Genomic DNA, 18,841 nt, shown 5'->3' on the forward strand with positions numbered 1-18,841 from the left:
CTCTGGACCACAGCCTCTTTGTGCTCTCAGAAAATATCCCAGAAGATGTCACCTCAATGATGCTGGTCTCTTCTTAATCACTGCTAATTTCTTAGCTCCAGCTAACCAGCATCAACAGTACACAGAGTATACACACAGATGCATGCAAATGCTTACTTTTCTTTCAAGTTTTTGTACAACTAATTCAGAAAGTATGTCTCTTGGTACCGTTTATTTGTGCTTATCTATTTTCATTAAAAGTCTATTCTAGGCCCTTGTTTCAGATTGGTTGTGTTTGTCCAAGAGTCCAGGCAATTCCTTTGAGGGTGATCATGCACTGAGAGTGGTCATACAGTGAGGGTGGTCACACAGTGAGGGTGGTCACACTGAGAGTGGTCACACAGTGAGGGTGGTCACACAGTGAGGGTGGTCACACACTGAGGGTGGTCACACTGAGGGTGGTCACACTGAGGGTGGTCACACACGGAGGGTGGTCACACTGAGAGTGGTCACACACTGAGGGTGGTCACACACTGAGGGTGGTCACACTGAGAGTGGTCACACACTGAGAGTGGTCAGATTTCAGACTGATATTAAAACAGTCCTGATCAGACTTTCTTGTTGTAGGAACTGGCAGTTCACATGTAAATAAAATCGACTCCAATGCAATGCTTTTCTTATTCTAACATACACAATTTAATTAATTACTAATTGAATAAGGGCTACAAATCCAGGATTACACATTTCCAACAGCAGTCTTTTTTTTTTTTTTGTCTCAGAATAATTGTAGAGATAGAAGAAAAATTCGATTTTATAGTTCTATTTTAGTGTCAATACAGCACAAGTTCAACAGTCTATATCAGGCATGTATAAAGAAGATTGTATCACCTTCAAACCCTCCCTCTTTTTAGTAGTCTTCCACATCACCAGCACAGATGGCAAGCAGTGCCTTCTCATAGTGTCCTGAAGCAAAATTCTGAAAAAAAAAATAATAAAGGCTTGTAAAAATCAAATCTCTACCTGTTCCTAAAGGTCAACTGTAAATTTATTAATTGCAGTATAAAAGATTCATGGACCATTAGCCTTCACTAAAATTATTTAATTTTTTGTTTAAAGATATTCTAAGTACTATTCAATGTGAAACTTTTTAAAAATAGTGCTATGTTATAGCTGATACAATATGTTTTATATAAAGCAGATGGAACTTTAATGTGTATTTGTGAGAACAATAATGTGTTACATTGAATCTTCTCTTCAGATTTAGGAATTGATGCCCTAATATTACTGTTATCATAAATCAGTGTAGAGTCTGGACATTGCCATTGTGGTGGCTCAAAAGATTTGAAAATATTTATACTGTTTAATTCAGTAATCCTGTATCAAGAAATACATTTAAAATACTATCAATTATGGATGAGCATGAGATTTATGCTAATAACACATGCACTATAATGTTACATATGACAATGAAAGGCTGAAAAGAGGTTTTTTTTTTGAGGCAGTTTTTCTATTTCACAATGTACTTTTTTAAAGAGGATGTCCAGGTTTAATAAAATCCTTCCTTTTGACAGCAAAACGTTATTTTTTATGTATGTGTGAAAAAGATCAACAGTGGCTACCTTAGTCCTCTGGGGAGTTTCACAATCGACGTGGCTTCAAATATCATAAGTTTATGTTTAAGTTAGGGAGGACGGGAGATCTAGGTGACAAAATGTTTTGTGAACACTTCTTTATTGACTGCAGCCTGACATGGCAGACGGGACAAAGGAACATCTGAGAGCTTTTTTCTTCCAAAGGATTCCATCCTCATGACTTAACTCTCAAATGCTCAGCTCCTAAAACCATCTCCTTGGGGTTAGGGTTTCAGTGTAGGAATCTGGGGAAACAAGGTTTCCAGCCATATCAGGACCTAGAAGTAGCTCACTACTGGGTGTCTGTGGTAGAAAATTAGGGCAACTTTGTTTCTTTTTATCTTCTTTCATCAAGTCTAAATATTCCGGAATAGGTAGCTGAACGAATGTCATCATTGAATCCATCTTCATAAAAATCATTTATCATACTAATGCTTCTTTACGCAAAGCTGTTTAATTAAGACCCTCAGATTTAAAAGCACAGAGTAGCATTTCATTATTATAATTGTCTTCAATATGCCTTGGAATAATTACAAATAGTCTAAACAAGCTAGCATGGTCCCTTGGAAATTGAGTTCTGACTCACTGGTACCCGCTGATCACCACTAACAGCTTTTAGACTTCAAGGTAGACATAATGAGCATTTTATCAAAGATTAAAAAAAAAACATCAAATTGATTTTAACTGGTGCATCAATTTCTTAGAGCCATTTTAGCTCCCACAAAGGCTTTGAAAGCACGTTGGAATGTGTGGCTTCAGTCTCTGAGATGTTGAGAGTTATGTCTTGAGTAATACTAGGAGCTAAACTGTTTTCTTGTGACTGGTAGTTTCAATTGAAAACAATGTGATTGTCCAAGGTTTAAATTAAAACATAGTCTCAAGTATAGCTTGTGTTCTGCTGCTCTATTCTCTCCATCCTGAATACCTCATTGGTTTTCTTTGATGAAACTAAACATAGTGATTTTGTACTGCACCCACAAATTACATACATGGTCCATATATTTCTTTTTTTTGCCAAGTTATATAAGACATTTTAAAATTTTTAGGAAGATCAGAATAAGAAATTAGCTTGTTTGGTTTTGAATTATTTCCTTGCCCTCTGATTGGTGAAGTTGTTGGTCATGTCAAGTTTTACATATTCAGTAATAAAATTCTCCAAATTTTCAGTTGATAGTATTTGACTGGATGCCTTGTTTTCTATGATTTTATGAGGAATGTTGCCAGGCTAGCCCAGAAACCTAGAATGCCCAAGATACAATTTCCAAAACACAAGAAAATCAAGAAGAAGGATGAGAAACACATGGATACTTCATTCCTCCCTAAAATAGGGAATAAAATATCCATGGAAGGAGTTGCAGAGACAAAGTTTGGAGCTAAGTCGAAAGGATGGACAATCCAGAGACTGCCCCACCCTGGGGTCCATCCCATAATCAGCCACCAAACGCAGACACTATTGCATATGCCAGCAAGATTTTGCTGAAAGTACCCTGATATAGCTGTTCCCTGTGAGGCTATGCCAGTGCCTGGCAAATACCTAAGTGGATGATCACAGTCATCTATAGGATGGAACACAGGGCCCCCAATGGAGGAGCTAGATAAATTACCCAAGGAGCTGAAGGTGTCTGCAACCCTATAGGTGGAACAACAATATTAACTAATCAGTACCCCTAGAGCTCGTGTCTCTAGCTGCATATGTAGCAGAAGATGGCCTAGTCAGCCATCATTTAGAAGAGAGGCCCCTTGGTCTTGCAAACTTTATATGCCCCATAGAGGGGAACGCCAGGGCTAAGAAGTGGGAGTGGGTGGGTAGGGAGCAGGGCAGGGAGAAGGTATAGGGACTTTTGGGATAGCATTTGAAATGTAAATGAAGAAAATATCCAATAAAATAATTAAAAAATAATTCCCATGGCAAAATATTGATTTTATTTGTTTGTTTGTTTGCTTGCTTGCTTGCTTGTGTTTTGAGAGGTTTCAGGTAGTGGATCTTAGTTGGCAGTTGCTATGGAGCTGAGGGGAACCTTGAAGTGTCAGTCTTCCTACCGCAACCTCAGTAGAGGGTTGCAGGTGAAATTATAGGTAAACTACCACACCCTCTGCTTTTCACATTAGAAGAGAAGTCTGGGAACACAGTTATAGGGAGGGAATATTTTCTACAATTACATAAAATTTTTTGTTTAAAAACAAAGATCAAAAGTTGTATTTCTGTGGTGCAATGACTTCCCAGGTTGATGCTTGTTAAAGCACTGAACTCTGTCTGAGTTCTTTAAGTTAGCCGTCCTTGTCAGACATGTAGCTTTTTAGATCCCCACAACAAGGTCTTTCAATTTAAAGCTTTTATTTACAATCCAGAAAGAATATGTGAGGTAAAGGCAATTATGAAAAGAAGACTTACTCTGATGTCATGGAAGAGGGATTTTCCAAATCTCTCTTTGTAACGTTTCCTTATGGTCATTAGATCTATTTCACTTCTGGCGATTAGAATCCTGATGACAGTTTTGTTATGGAAGCCAAAATCCTAAAAACAGCAGAAATGTGGTTAAAGAGACTACTACTTCAAAGGCCTGTCCAGCATGGAAACTCTTCCTTTGCAGTAGCGATTTGCTTATGAGCCCACAGGACTTTAACACTACTCTCACTGCTATGGGATGCCTGGGGCTCCCCCAGGGAAGTTTCAGATGTTTTTCACATGGAATAATGGTGACATCTGGTGGCCACTCAACATAATCTAATGTTTCCATATCAGAATATTTTGAGTATAAATCTACTAAGATTTCATAATTTGGGGTAATTACAACAACAAAATAGCTGACCAGGTTTCCTGACTTAGGGCATAGCTGGAATGAGAATAATGGTGATTATTTTCCCAGGTCATACACAGGGAAGGCATTAGTTGTCACCGTCATGGTACATTTGAATTATCAATTTAAATAAGTGGTAGATACTAAGATTCTAAACTCTATGAGGATGAAAGGCCCTGAAGCATCACACATCTTATGTACCTATGTTGTAGAAAGCAGAGATTATCCGTATTAAATGAATTTTGCTTTTGGTGTTTAACTTGTTTCCTTTTACTTGAACACATTTTCTTTGAAGTAAAAATAATAGATATTAATTTTAAATAAGTTAAAAAATAAGTGTTATACTTACATGGATTGCCCTGTATAATTTATAAGCAAAATAGCTTGGTTTGTCCTGGACACAACGAACTAGAGAGGAAGAGAGCAAGGAACAAATTTGAATGACAAGAGGTAATTCTTCAGAAGCCAGGAAATAAATAGAGCACTTACATATTTTTCCACAATCATCACATTGCATTATAGTTTCAATGCTTAGAATGATGGTAACACTAGCCATACTCTATTGAAAAGTACAGCATGTCAATATATTTTATAATGACAAATAATCTTCACTGAACATACGACCATTATGATTAATTTTTAAAAGCTGTGGTGTGGTGTGAAATATAAAACCAAACACATACAATCCATTCACCTTCCAGAATGCCGCTTATTCAGATAACCTCTTAAACTGGTCTATACCAGCAGATCTTTGATCCCTGAAAGATCTGTGAATAGAATGCAGGTGGTTTAAGGAGAAACTGTTACAAATGTAAAGTGTCCCCTCCAGTTTTAGATAATATTTGATTATAATTGCTAGGATTTTGAACAGTCAGGCACCTATCCAACAGTTGTCCCTGTAAAATATCAGTTGAGACTGTAGACCGTCAATAAGCCTTTATTTGAAAAGTTAATAAATTACATAAATAAATAATAAATGAGGAACTATAATATCTCTTCAAAATAAAATCATATTAGTATTTCTGTACAGTTTCAAGTAGTTATTTTAGGTCACGAGACCATCTCTTCATCTTTATCTCACTTTTATTACTGAGATAAGTAAACCTGAGAAGTGATTTCTGGAAGGTAGCTCCCAGAGAGCAGAGGCTAGTACTGCCACTTGTACCACCCATATTAGAAATGAGTAGGTGCTTATTCAGTATTGAATGATGGGATGAACCAGATAGGTATTTCCTGGTATTGTTGATGTCCCTTAGGCCCACTGTTTTCTGACAACAGTTGGGTTGCCTTGAGATTCCAATGACATGAGTTCTACTCTAACTCTTTTGCTAACTAGCTGGCATGTGATATATAACTATTACATTTATTTTGAATTTGATGAAATCTATCTATCTATCTATCTATCTATCTATCTATCTATCTATCTATCCATCCATCTACTTTCCTATCTAAACATTCATAGATAGTTGACATGTGATATATAACTATTACATTTATTTTGAATTTGATGAAATCTATCTATCTATCTATCTATCTATCTATCTATCTATTCATCCCTCTGTCTATCTATCTAAACATTAATAGATAAAAGCCTTCATAGCATATATCTTTAGGTGTTTCATAGAAATCCACCAAATCTTTTTCATAGGGTTCTTGCTTAAAAATCTCATACTAGATTATTTATAAAAGTGCTGTGACTGACATCTCAGCTCCATGCCAAGACATTCTTGGGATTGATTATTTATTCAGTACATGTCTAAGTGTTCATTTGATGTGCCTATTATAGGATACTTCACAATGACTCTTTATGTACATTTTTTGCAGTCTGTGCTGCCAAATCACAGAGTACATGGCAAAGCGTGAACACTGGAATAGTCTTGATGAATAAGAGCCCTGGTCTTTTCTACAGCAGGCATACAATTTCTAACAACATTGGGAAGTCATGCCTGTAGCACTTACTACTAATTAATAGTTTAAATTATTTTTGATGACAAAGTTCATTTCTAAAGGGAAATTTACTGAGGATAGTAGAAATTTAAATAACCATCAAAAGCGAAACTAAAAAAAAAATTACCTTTCTTCTTGGAGACAAGAAACTAATCACACTGTTAGTATTTATTTGCTATTGAAACAGGAGAGGAAGTCAATGATCCCAGTATAGACTTAAAGCTACGAGAAGTCACTTATGAGTCTATGCATCTGAGACTTCACTTTTCTCATATGGAAATTGAGCCTGCTCTTGGGGAGCTAATGCCAGTTGATTAAAGTCTCCAGGTTACCAATTCATTGAATTGAGCCACTAGCTGACAGCCTTTCTTAGAATTTAGTGATCTTTCAAATAATTGCACTGAGAAAAATGCTTCAGTTAAGAGTCTACTCATGCACATGTAATCCAGTTGGAGCCATTCAGTGCTGTGAAAGGCAAGGTCTGCTGTTTATCATATGAAATCCAGCTTACCAATTGCAACCAGCAGCTCCTGGAAGTAACCATCGTAGCAGTCATTGATGGCATCCACCAGGTCTTGGCCAGAAATATTTTGAAATTCCTGGAAAACTTCAAGAAATTTATCATTCAAAAGGGATTTTCATAAATATCATAAACATAAAGCACAAATACTAGTTAGATTACTATACATAGCAAAGATAAGCATGTTCTCTGAAGTATTTCTTAGTACTAATAACCATTGTGATGATGTATCTCCTCTTAACATGTATAGCTCCTATGAGATGCTAAAACTTACATGAATCTTGGACTCCAAAGAACTACTGTTCCTGGACTGGGGAATTATAGTTATCTTGAGTTGGACCAATGACTCAAGTGCTCATTTATAGGTGGGAGGAAGGCACAGAGTGAGCTATTGTCTATGAAGCATCTCCAGAGAACATAAATAATAACCAATCTAAATTTATTCATCTACAATAAACTTTGTTTAAAGCTTAAATATAAAAGTTAAATACAAAAACCCTCTGGGTGATATTGACGATAAAAGTTGGAAGAGCTCGTTTGAGAAATAGGAGATTACCATTAGTGGCTTCATTAGTAACATAAAATAATGTTCAATTAATCTGTCCTCTTCAAGGAATGTACTCAGCTGGCGTTATCCTTGGCAATGTTTTAGTTCTCAGCTATTTCAACTTAGATGTGAAGAGTTGCTATCATTAGTATTAATCTTTAATTGACACAAAGTAAAAGAGGCATAACTGAGTTAGAGTAGGTTGTTGCTAAAAAAAAAAAAAAGATGACTTTATGTTTCATTTAATTGTATTTAATTTGTTTTTCTAATAAGGGAAAAGAATGGTTGCAGAATCTGAAGAAAGTCAAGTGTAGGTTAATGTGAGCACATCTTGAAGACCAATAGGTACTACTGATATCTCATAAATCACATTTGTCTGTAACAAAGACCTTGACTCATAGGCTGGACACAGTAAGCTCGCTAGAGACTGTTCAGACACAATATAATGTGCCTGCTAAGAAAGAGTTCATATATCTAAGTAGGTAACTCTTAAGTGTCAGTATTTGAAAGCTATGGACTTTAGTTATTGGAAAGAAATTAAATAGTGGCAGAGCTTTATTCTGTTGCAGTATCATTAAATGAGACATACTGTATAGACATAATTCAGTACAGTAACTGGTTTTTCTATATTTCTGGGTAACATTTCCTCTTTTATCTACTTGTATGTCATTCAATTGGCTAAAGAGCTGGAAAAAGCCTGTTTCTAGTTACCCAGCCAAAGTTGTGGGTAGCTCTTGTTGCACAGGATCATCTGCATCATGGTTTTGTGTTCCCCAGTCTTCTGCTGGCAGGCTTCCCACAGCACCTGCAACATCACACAGCCAGGAAGGAGCATCGGAACAAACCTCACTTTACCCAAAGCTCTATTAGTCAAGTGGGGAGTCACACCCAGTTACCATTGCATCCTGAGCAGCCATTGCAGGATCAGAGTATCCTTCCTCCCTGTTCGCCTGTGAAATAATCAGGGAATTTTCTTTTAGATGGTTTCACTACAGAATAAGGTTTCTGAAACAAAAATCCCCCAATCAAGTACCCAAGGGGCTGAAGGGGTCTGCAACCCTGTAGGTGGAACAACAATATGAAATAATCAGTACCCCCAGAGCTCATGTCTCTAGCTGCATATGTAGCAGAAGATGGCCTAATCGGCCATCATTAGGAAGAGAGTCCCCTTGTTCTTGCAAACTTTATATGACCCAGTACAGGGGAAGGCCAGGGCCAAGAAGTGGGATTGAGTGGGTAGGGGAGCAGGGTGGGAGGAGGGTATAGGGGACATTCGGGATAGCATTTGATATGTAAATGAAGAAAATATCTAATAAAAAATTGAAAAAAAATACCCCAATCATCAAACACGGGTGATACTTTATCAATCTGTCTTATTATTTGGATATTTCAACACATGAGGAATTGCTATGCAGTTTTGTAAGGAGTTTATTTTTGATCTTTTCTTCCCAACAGAGGTACTTAGTGAAAAATGTTGAGATGTTTTCTACTTTTCACCTCTCTGTGCTCTGATCAAGCTGATTGGCCATGTCTTGTCAGATGTGGAGGTTAACACTCTCAGTGTAATGATGCAGACACAGTCGTGTCTGGCTTGTAAAACATGGCTTATGGAACAATGAAATCATGATGAATGTAGGCTTTGCAAATGAGAATTTTTTTTGTAAAACTGTTTAGCCTACATTCCTTATACTATAAACAGAGAGTCTGTTTGACCTTTGACACAGAAGAAAGGAGGACCGATCATCAATGCAAGACCCAACAGACTCCATGGTCCAGCAAAGGAGGAAAGGGATGGTAGAGGCTTGTGATTAGAGTGTATTTCAGGTTTTGAGCCAAAGTATGGAGAGATTATTAATTATTTTGACTGTTCAAAGTATTGTGTGGGTTAATTTACCATATAAAATTAAATAATTTCTATGTTCTTTTTGCTAACAGAAACCTAAACCTGTCTAGGAAAGTTCAATTTCCATAGAGAAATAAATTCACATTTTCTTATGACTAAATTTGCAGCTCTGAAAATTTAGGAATAGAAGACAGCATTTAAAGAATGAAAGCAACTTTACTAGCTAGTGGGATTACAGGTATTTTATCTTTAAGTCATGAACACATTGCAGTACAAGATCTCTAGGTCTTATGTCGCTTCCTCTTATTTTGGCGATATCAATGAATGGACTTAGAGTTATTAAGTCAATTGTCATAGGTCTGAGACTTAAAGAAGGATAATTACTAGATATCAGTGGCTTTATTTGTTCTGGATCTAGTTACCACACCAGAAGTCATTCTTTACAAACAATATCCTTGGGATCCCGTTCCAATTATCTGTAATGATTTTAGTTTACCAAAAAATAAGTGAAAATAATAGAAGCATTGTATCTTCTGTGAATGCATACTATTTATTTGATAAGCTTTTCATAGTAACTGTTAGTTTTTTATCTTATTTGATTTTTCTGCGGGTTTTGGTGTAGGTTCATCATTTTTCCTCACAGGACTTCATTACTTGGCTTTATGTAGTCTTTGTTCCTTTGCTGTGTTTCATTGAAAATTCTCCAGTCTTGGGAACTGGTTCCTCTTAATATTCAGCTCCTTAACGTGCTGAATCTCCTTGCTGTGGTCCTGTGCACGCTTGTCTGCCTTTAGTCTTCCTAGTCTTCTATTCCCTGCTATTGATGAGGGCTTAGATTCTGTCTGTCTTGCTATGATATTCAGGTTCTCTAATAGGAATCCATTACAGAATTTTGTATCATGTATGTCTAGTCCAATGACTCAGTATCTCTCCATGACCCTTTTACTATGTGTATAATTCCATACACTCAACAACCAGCTGCTGATCTGCCTCTTCCAGTTTTCATCCTGTATCACAATGCAACTTCCTCACGGGGAAGCCAAAGAATCCTTTTTGGATGTCAGACTTTTATGTTTGATTTTCTGTATCTTTGAAGTATGATCTTTAACTATGCAGCTAAGTAAAGTCCAGCATGTGCGAAAATTGTGAGGACTGCTTAGAGATTTTTCTGCCTTTCTATTTATCTGAGCTTTTGCTTAGAAAGGTGACAATCTTGCATGTTTAACTTGCAGTGGTGTCCATCTCTATGTGAGTAGAGGATTTAAGTAAGGGGAAAGATCAACATTACAGACATTACAGGCAAGGAAAACTACCTGAACGTTCTTGAGCAGATAAACTGACTCCAGATGATTACAGAAAGCAGGATGATGGCAGTGACGCTCTGGATGCCCCACTGTACAGGTTTCAAAAAGGACCATCAGGATAACCCCAACAGACAAGATAAGGAGGGAGGCTGGAGTATTTAATCTGTTAGCTTCCCTTCTTTCTCTTTGAGAAAGCACTTGTTCACAATGTAATTTGCACATGTTGATTAATTAATCTCCAAGAGACTAATCCTTCTTTATTTGACAGATAATTAGACCCTTCACAAATCTAGTGCAATAAAAGCATGCAAGAAGTGCTGTGGGCCAGCTTAATTACTGGCATCAGTTTTCAAGGGGAGTGTGTTCTCCCTCAGTTGTTTCTTTGCAGAAAACTCTGTACAAACTAAATACAATGTTTCCCTCCCAGAAATCATAGCAGTGATTTCCCGTCATTGTAGTTCATGAACACCTTAAATCTCCCATGTTCTAATTCCCTGTCTTTACTATAATGCTAAAAGGGGTGTGTCTGAACTTTAATGACATTTGCAGAATGAAATCTATAAATTATCTTTCCTTTGATTTTGGAAGTGAAGGTGGACATGGGACCAGATGGCATGATTGCTACAACTGTGGAGCAATAGAATATTTGTATTGTGGAAGAACTGAGAAAATTAGCTCATATTCATTAATTTGGTGAGCAGCAGTCTGATTCTCAAAAAGATCAAGTGATAAATCCAAGGATATACAACTGTAGAGGAAGAGGAAAAGATAATTGTCTATCTTGTCTGTCTGTCTCCCTGTTTGCCTGTATGTGTTTAACTCTGTCTATCTATCTATCTATCTATCTATCTATCTATCTATCTATCTATCTATCTATCTATCTATCTATCTATCTACCTATCTTCTATTTATCACCTATCCATCTCTTTTGGTTTGTATGTTTATGTGTTTGTGTGCCTGCGTGTCCGTGTGCAAGTACATAAGCATGCATGTCTGAAAGAGAGGGAAAGAGAAACAAGCAAAGACGGAGAGAGCATGATACCTATTTGAATGTGGTAAAGACAAGGATAGATGAGATCAATCTAAACTGTAGTATGTATTCCCCAGCTGTCTGGTTAGGGGATATCAGCTCACATTGGTCCAGAGACCTGATCAACTCTCAACTTCCCGAATCACTGTTTTGGAAATAATAAATTATAAATCAGTGGACCCATGAAAGTAGTTACTGAATATAGAAATCAGAAGTCTATAAAATCATAAAGTTCAATAAGCATTCTGAATGACCTTAGAACTTCTGTGCTTCAAAAGCACTATAATAAGTGAGACTGTATTCAATCTGTATTAGTGGAATTTGCTTTCTCAATTTCCTATTAGGCCTTCACCAATTCCCATGAAATATGCATTATTTTATTTTTTGTGCTTAGCATTTTGTGGATAATGTACTGTGAAACTATTTAAGCATGTAATATTAAATAAACATTGTACAGAATGCTAAGGCAAAGAAACAAGTAAAATAAAAAGGAGCAAGTGTGTTTTAGTAAAGTGATGAATTAAGTAAACTTTTCTTGCTTCCTGCAAAATCTAAGTTCCGATTCACCCTCATTTTATTCTGTTAAAAGTTTTACTATATTCCATGTTGCCTCAGGGTTATACACACACACACACACACACACACACACACACACACTCACACACACTCACACTCACACACTCTCACACACACTTCTACACACACATACAGAGAGAGAGAGAGAGAGAGAGAGAGAGAGAGAGAGAGAGAGAGAGAGAGAGAGCATGTTCAGACTCCAATTATCAAACTTAAGAATTAGGACTTTATCTTCCCAATTTATAACCATGTTAGGTGAAATTCAGTGATCAAAACATGCATTACACCTTACAAATACACAAAAAGGATATTAGATTGATGACAGACAGAGAGATGATAGGTAGATAGAAGATGATGACAGATAGATGATAGATAGATAGATAGATAGACAGACAGACAGACAGACAGACAGACAAACACACTGACAGGAATTCAGGCAGGCAGACGATATTTTTCCACTTACTCAACTATAATACAGTTGTATTGAAGACACTCTGAATGGAAACTGTTTTAATTTACATTATGAAGCATCACTACTTAAAAAAAAAAGACATTCCTAAATTTAGAGAATCTTTTAATTAAAATTAACCTCATGATGGCCAGCAAGAAGATTCAAGTGCTTGACTACATGCTGGATGGTCTGAGTATGATTCCTAGAGCCTCCATGGTGGAAGGAGACAGCTGACTTTTATAAGTAGCTCTCCCAGGTTCCACTTGTGTGTTGTGGCATGCAGGCATGAGATAATCACAAAATGTAGTAAAAATTTACCTTATAAAATGTAAAGTTTAGAAATGAGCTATTGACATAATGCTGAGTAAATATCTTAAAACATTATATAATTATTTTCTGATACAAAAATCTCCCATTTCATATCAAAATATTATCATCACTGTGTCACTGTACTCAGAGGTCTTAATTCGGGCGATGATAAACTGTAGGCCATTCTTCGTTTTATAATGTTACTAGAAGTTAAAATGATCAGTCCAGGTCTTGACTAATTAAGGCTGGTGATAGGGGCAGTTTTATGAGCTGTGTATTCACAACAAGGACTCCAAACCAAATCCAGCCAAACCACATACAATGAAACAAGTTATTGATTTCTTATAAAATGTAAATTTTAGTTTAACTAATGGGTCAATAGATTTGCTTGGTAATATGCCTCTTTTATTTTCATTAAAAATAGATTAGTGTCTCACACAGTCCATCCAAACCACAGCTTCTACTCCTTCTACCCCTTCCAGCTCCCTCTCTCCCAGATCCACTCCTCCTCCTCCATCTCCTCTTCAGAAAAGAGCAGTCCTTTAAGAGACAACAGCCAAACAGGGCAAAACAAAATATAACAAGACAAGGAGAAAGCCTTTATATTGAGGCTGAACATTATGCTTTACTTTTATAAATGGAGAAATTAGAAAGAATCTAATTGGTCATTAACCGTCTTCTATAGTGTGAAGTCAGTAATATTTGGCTTCACTAGCAGTTTACAAAAAGTGTTTTTTGATTTTTATGTTTTTTTTTAATGAAAAAAATTAGGTTAATACATGAAGTAATGATATCATCATCTCATCCATATGCCTCATTATAATTTGAATTTTTATTAACTCTCTTCTGTTGCACTCTCTCAAATTGTCTGTAGTCTTAGCTGAAAAACTGACAATAACTTAGAAAGAGAACCATGAGGTAGCAATGAATGGGTCTCAGGAAAAAGGGGTGAGAAATGGAGTAATAGAATACATTTGACATGTAAGTGGACAGGAGGGCTCTCAGGGTGGTTCAGTGGGCACAGGTGCTTGCTGTACAAGCCTGATGCCCCGAATTGACTCCCTGGGGCCCAATTAAAGGCGAAAGGAGAGAAATAACTGCACACAGTTGCACTCTGAACTTCATACACATGCCTGGAGCATCGGCCCTACACCACAATACAGTAGTAGTAGATGTAGCAATAGTAGTGATAAAATTAAATACTTATTTTTTCAGTTTTGATGCTCACCGTAGATGATCACCAAGCTTATTTTAACCTCTTTAAAACGTAAACGGGATGACATGTTCAGCCACTCCTGATTTAAAATAGGGTAGATTAGACTTAGATTTAGATTTAAATTTGAGGGAAAAAAATTACAGCTTTGATAATAAAGCCCCCAAATCTCCCATGAATGACCCCCCCCCCACTGTGTTGTTGATTCCAGAGGTCAAAGTAACATAATGAATGTGGAGATAAGAAGACGGAAGGAGGCTGTGCCCATGGGAGACAAGCTCTCTCATCATCAGCTGTCCTGATCGTCATAGGACCTCGAGAAATGGAACTTGTCCTACTCCTTTAAGCTCCCATTAGCTTAGAAGGCAGAAGATCCTTGTAGGTGCCAAGCTAAGTGACTTAAAAGTTGCAGAGCGCTTGAAAGGAAGAACATTACGACTCAGCCTTATAGTAACAACAGGCTCATTTCATTATTTAAGAACCTTGTAAGTGTGAAACGAAACAAAGAGACATAAAGGGGATGCAAGGATTCAAAAAAAGAAAAAAAACCCAAGTCCTTTATACAATTGTGCATGAATCTAACTGCGTGGGTATGTCATCCTTCTTCCAAGTATTTAGAATAGTTTATTTTTAAAGATGTTAGAAATCCATGATCCAAACAGAGGGGCCTATGCAGTTTTTGAGAAGACTATTGGTCCTTTTATATTTGTCAAAATCGAGCTCTTAAGGAAGGTACACTCCATGGTATCTCTTCACAAGAAATACAAGGGAAAATGACCACAGTGATGTGCTGGCTACCATTCAGTTTAAAAGGCAGCCAGAGAAATATACAGGTTAAAAGCAATTTAGGGAGCTGGTCAGAATAGCTCCATAAGGAAAGAAAGGCATTTGTTGCTAAACCTGATGACATGATTTTGACTAGTGTAACCCACATTGTGGAAGGAGAGAAACAGTTTCTACAAGTTTTATCCTGACCTTTACACTGTTAGGATGGAATACATGTGCTACCCCCATAAATAAATTTTAATGGAAAAAATCCAGAAAGGCAAATCTATTAATTGGCAAAAGAGTTTTTCAGGGCAAAGAAAGAATACACAAAGTGTAACACTGTATTTTCATCTGTTGATTCTATAGAGAGAATGTTGGTATGGAAAGGCAAATGGTGTGCAGCTCCCAAAAAACACACATACAAGTAACACTATTCAGTCTGAGCTAGATGCTTATTTAGGAACACACACACACACACACACACACACACACACACACACACACACAATTAATGAAAAGGAGGCCATGAATTTGAAAATAAACAAGGAGGGTATATTAGAGGGTTTACAGAGAAGAAAGAGAAAGTAGAAATGAGTTAATTATATTAATCTCCTAATAGAATCTGTGCCTCTCACTCCTCTTCTTTTGTATCCTTTTCTGTCCTTTACTGCAAAGGACACTTTGTGCTTCCATCTTCAAAGCAGTCATTCTCTTCTTCACTTCATATTATCATGTACGAATTCTATGACTTGTAGTGCATTGTTTTGTTTCTTTTACTTTAAAAATTTTGTTTTGCCAATTACACGGTTATGTTTTTGATGTATAAAAGAAAGTTTTATAGACTTAGAAATGATTATTTTACTTTGGACACACACCACAAAACTCACACCCCGTAACACGTACACATACACACCCCTCCCCAGAACTCACATAACATAGCATACATATTAAAACATACACACTGTAACACACACTTTCTAAAATTAAAGAAAAGCCCATGGCCTTTAAGATGTCCTCTGAACTCGTGGGGTTTTGGACTTTATTTAAATTCAGATCACTGATTCCACTTGAATTCCTGAATGCCTTTCCTCAACAGGGTGACAGGAACATTCAAATGCAGACAGCAACTAAAAGGTAATTACACTTTAAAATATTACTGTTATTACAATGCTAATATGTGGAATGTTTTTGAGAAATGTTAATTGGATAGAAATAATTACATACCATTTAGTCATTGTAGAATAAGAATTTAAATGACAAAATAAAACTTTAATTAGAAGTAAGTTTCTTCTTTGGTAATATATAGTATAGTGGAACTTGTACAGGCAGCATTGATATCTTTTGCTGGAAGTGAAATACAATAGGATCTAATTCAATTCACCATTTCAATGTATTGGCTCTTTGGGCAGTTGTTGCACACACCACACACACACACACACACACACACACACACGCACGCACACACAAACACACAAAAACTTTTTTTTTTGTACTGCTGGACATGCATGTCCTGGACATCATGCTAATTTTATTATTTGCTTCCTTACTTATAAATCACATATAAGAATATCTTGTGGCAGTAGATGAGAAATTAACTCACCACACAGCACTAAGCACAGGGTAGCTGCCTAAGAAATTTTGTATGTCTGCAACTCATCTAATAAGTTCTAACGTACAATACAGACTTGGAGAGAGACTTGAAGAGCAAGGGCTGTTCTTCCCAAAGACTTTGGTTCAAATCACAACTATGTGTAACCCAATTTTCAGGGAACATCATGCCTTCTTCTTGCACCTGTTGGCACCAGGCATTCAGACACAACGTCCATGCAAATACACATATAGAGATGGAAATACTCATACTTATGCCAAGTTTTAAATTAAGTGACTCAAACTTGGCTGAAGTTAAATTTTATTACATAGAATGTATACAACTATAATAGACCTGGACTTCCTGTTCTATTTAGTAAGGATAAAATGTCTCTATTTTATAAAGAGTGTAAAATGGTATGATTTTGCAATGTCATACCTGGACCAAGTTCATGAGAGTATCTCTGAAGTGTCCTGAGGTTTCTGAGTAAATGTCCTCTTGAAGGTTATTGCTGTATTCTGGGCAATAAAATATCCATGTTAAAAACATGACTTATTATAGAACCTTATATCAATGGGCTTTACATAGCTAATGCTACTGGATGTTCAGAATGAGGAAGCCATCAGTCAGCTGGCATTTTTTAGCAATCATAAACTGTGTTAAAGATTCCTTCATGTTAATATCATCCTAGATCTGGTTTACTGAACAGATAATTTCGAGTGAAAAAGAACACTGGAAATCACTTCAGTCTCTCATCCTCTAGATTAGGGTTATTAATTTCATGCTGTAGACCAGGCTAGGCTAACTGTTTTTCCAAGTGCTTCGTCTGTCTCATTGCAATGTTTGGAGTGAAAACTTTTCATTCCATTTAAGAAAACTTTCATTTTTGTTCAGAAGCATAAAGGGTGACTGTGAGAACCACTTAATGCTCACAACACACAGTAGGATGGAAATTAATGCATTACATTTTTTAGTATGAAAATAACCATATTTTTATTTTAAAAAGTGAAAAAGGTTGATTTTGAGATAACTTGTTGGGACAGTGACATTTACATAAAGTAAAAAGATATTTGTTGAGCCATGCTAAATATTTGTTGTATTTTGTTTATATTCAAGGTGTCTCTAGCATAAAGGACAAGACTGCCCTGAATCAAGATGCTGAGCACCTCCTGTCACGTGAAAGTATCTGCCTCATAGATATTTGTTATTACACTTGAAGAAAATTTGCTTGATTTTCTGGGGAATTATTTCATTCACGAGGTCATAATCACCAGTTTTATTTACTGAATCAATTAGTTTTGAAGGAGTCATATTGCTTCATTTTGTTGTCTTTCATAATTTAGTATTCCAATTGATTATAATTGTATATATTTATGGTGCAACATAATGTTTCAATCTAGGCATACATTGTGTAATGCTATCTGCCATGTATCATTCCTATTTGATATAGCCATTCCTCTGTGTCGGCTACATTGACATACAAAATACATTATTATTATTATTTGTCTTCACTGTCCTGTGAAGCAGACTATTGGATCTTACTTCTCTCATATAACTGGGACAGTGAAGCAGTCTCCAGAGCTTCCGAAAAACCTTTATTTTACTTCAGTGAATCATGTTACAAATGTAAGACTGCCTGTCATCTTGGTTGTCATCGTGACACATCTGAGAAGAGGGAACATCATAAAAAGCATTGATTCCTTTAGACTTGTGTGTGGGCCTGTCTGCAGTGGAATATTGTGTGCTAATTGAGGTAGAAGGGTGATACCCATTGTGACTGGTGCCATCTTTGGGCAAGTTGGCCTTAGCTGGGGAAGAATGGTAGCTGAGCAACACACGGGGAAGCAAGCCAGCAAGAAGTGTTTCTCCATTATCTCTGCTTCAGTTTCTGCCTCAGATTTCCATTTGAGTTTTTGTTCTGACTCCCATCAATGAGGGACTGTAACACGCAGGTCAAATAGACTGCCCCTTTCCTCTTGCCTTGGTCAGTGTTTTACCCCAGCAACAGAGAAATAAACCAGAATAGTGCCTTAAAAGTTAACATAAATACACAAAACGAAATACTTTTACGTGTTTTTTGAAAAGCATGCTTGCACACGTGCATAATGTATGCATATTTATGTATTTCCTTACGTAAACAGTAGGCTTCTCGCATCTGGAAAATCTCCCCATTTGTTCTTGAAGCCAATATTTCAATGAGGCAATTCTCATCAGTTCCTGCTCCCTGAAAGTCAGAGAGAAATATGGAGATACTTTTATTTGGAACAATAGGTCTACTTTATGTAGAATGAATGAACAAAGCATTCATGGTGTTCTTAGAGTAGGTAGATGGGAAAA

The 18,841-nt window shown here is 36.6% G+C and overlaps 1 protein-coding gene across 2 annotated transcripts in view; it reads right to left on the reverse strand.

The window, feature by feature from the left end:
• Positions 1-651: 651 nt before the first annotated feature.
• Positions 652-18,841, reverse strand: part of Anxa10 (annexin A10) — a 56,255-nt gene continuing 38,065 nt past the window's right edge. Inside the window, exons 5-12 of one of the 2 annotated variants that reach the window (XM_021219435.1) lie at positions 18,638-18,728; positions 16,943-17,022; positions 8,319-8,372; positions 8,134-8,227; positions 6,867-6,962; positions 4,758-4,816; positions 4,003-4,125; positions 652-955 (exon numbers count right to left, since the gene is read on the reverse strand). In XM_021219435.1, the coding sequence (XP_021075094.1) occupies positions 887-955; positions 4,003-4,125; positions 4,758-4,816; positions 6,867-6,962; positions 8,134-8,227; positions 8,319-8,372; positions 16,943-17,022; positions 18,638-18,728 (666 nt within the window). In that variant the 3' untranslated portion in view covers positions 652-886. Of the gene's footprint in view, positions 956-4,002; positions 4,126-4,757; positions 4,817-6,866; positions 6,963-8,133; positions 8,228-8,318; positions 8,373-16,942; positions 17,023-18,617; positions 18,729-18,841 lie in introns of both variants that reach the window. The other variant, XM_021219436.1, reaches the window with a different exon arrangement.

This window comes from Mus pahari, chromosome 19 (genome assembly GCF_900095145.1).
Source record: "Mus pahari chromosome 19, PAHARI_EIJ_v1.1, whole genome shotgun sequence".
NCBI classification, from domain to species: Eukaryota; Metazoa; Chordata; class Mammalia; order Rodentia; family Muridae; genus Mus; species Mus pahari.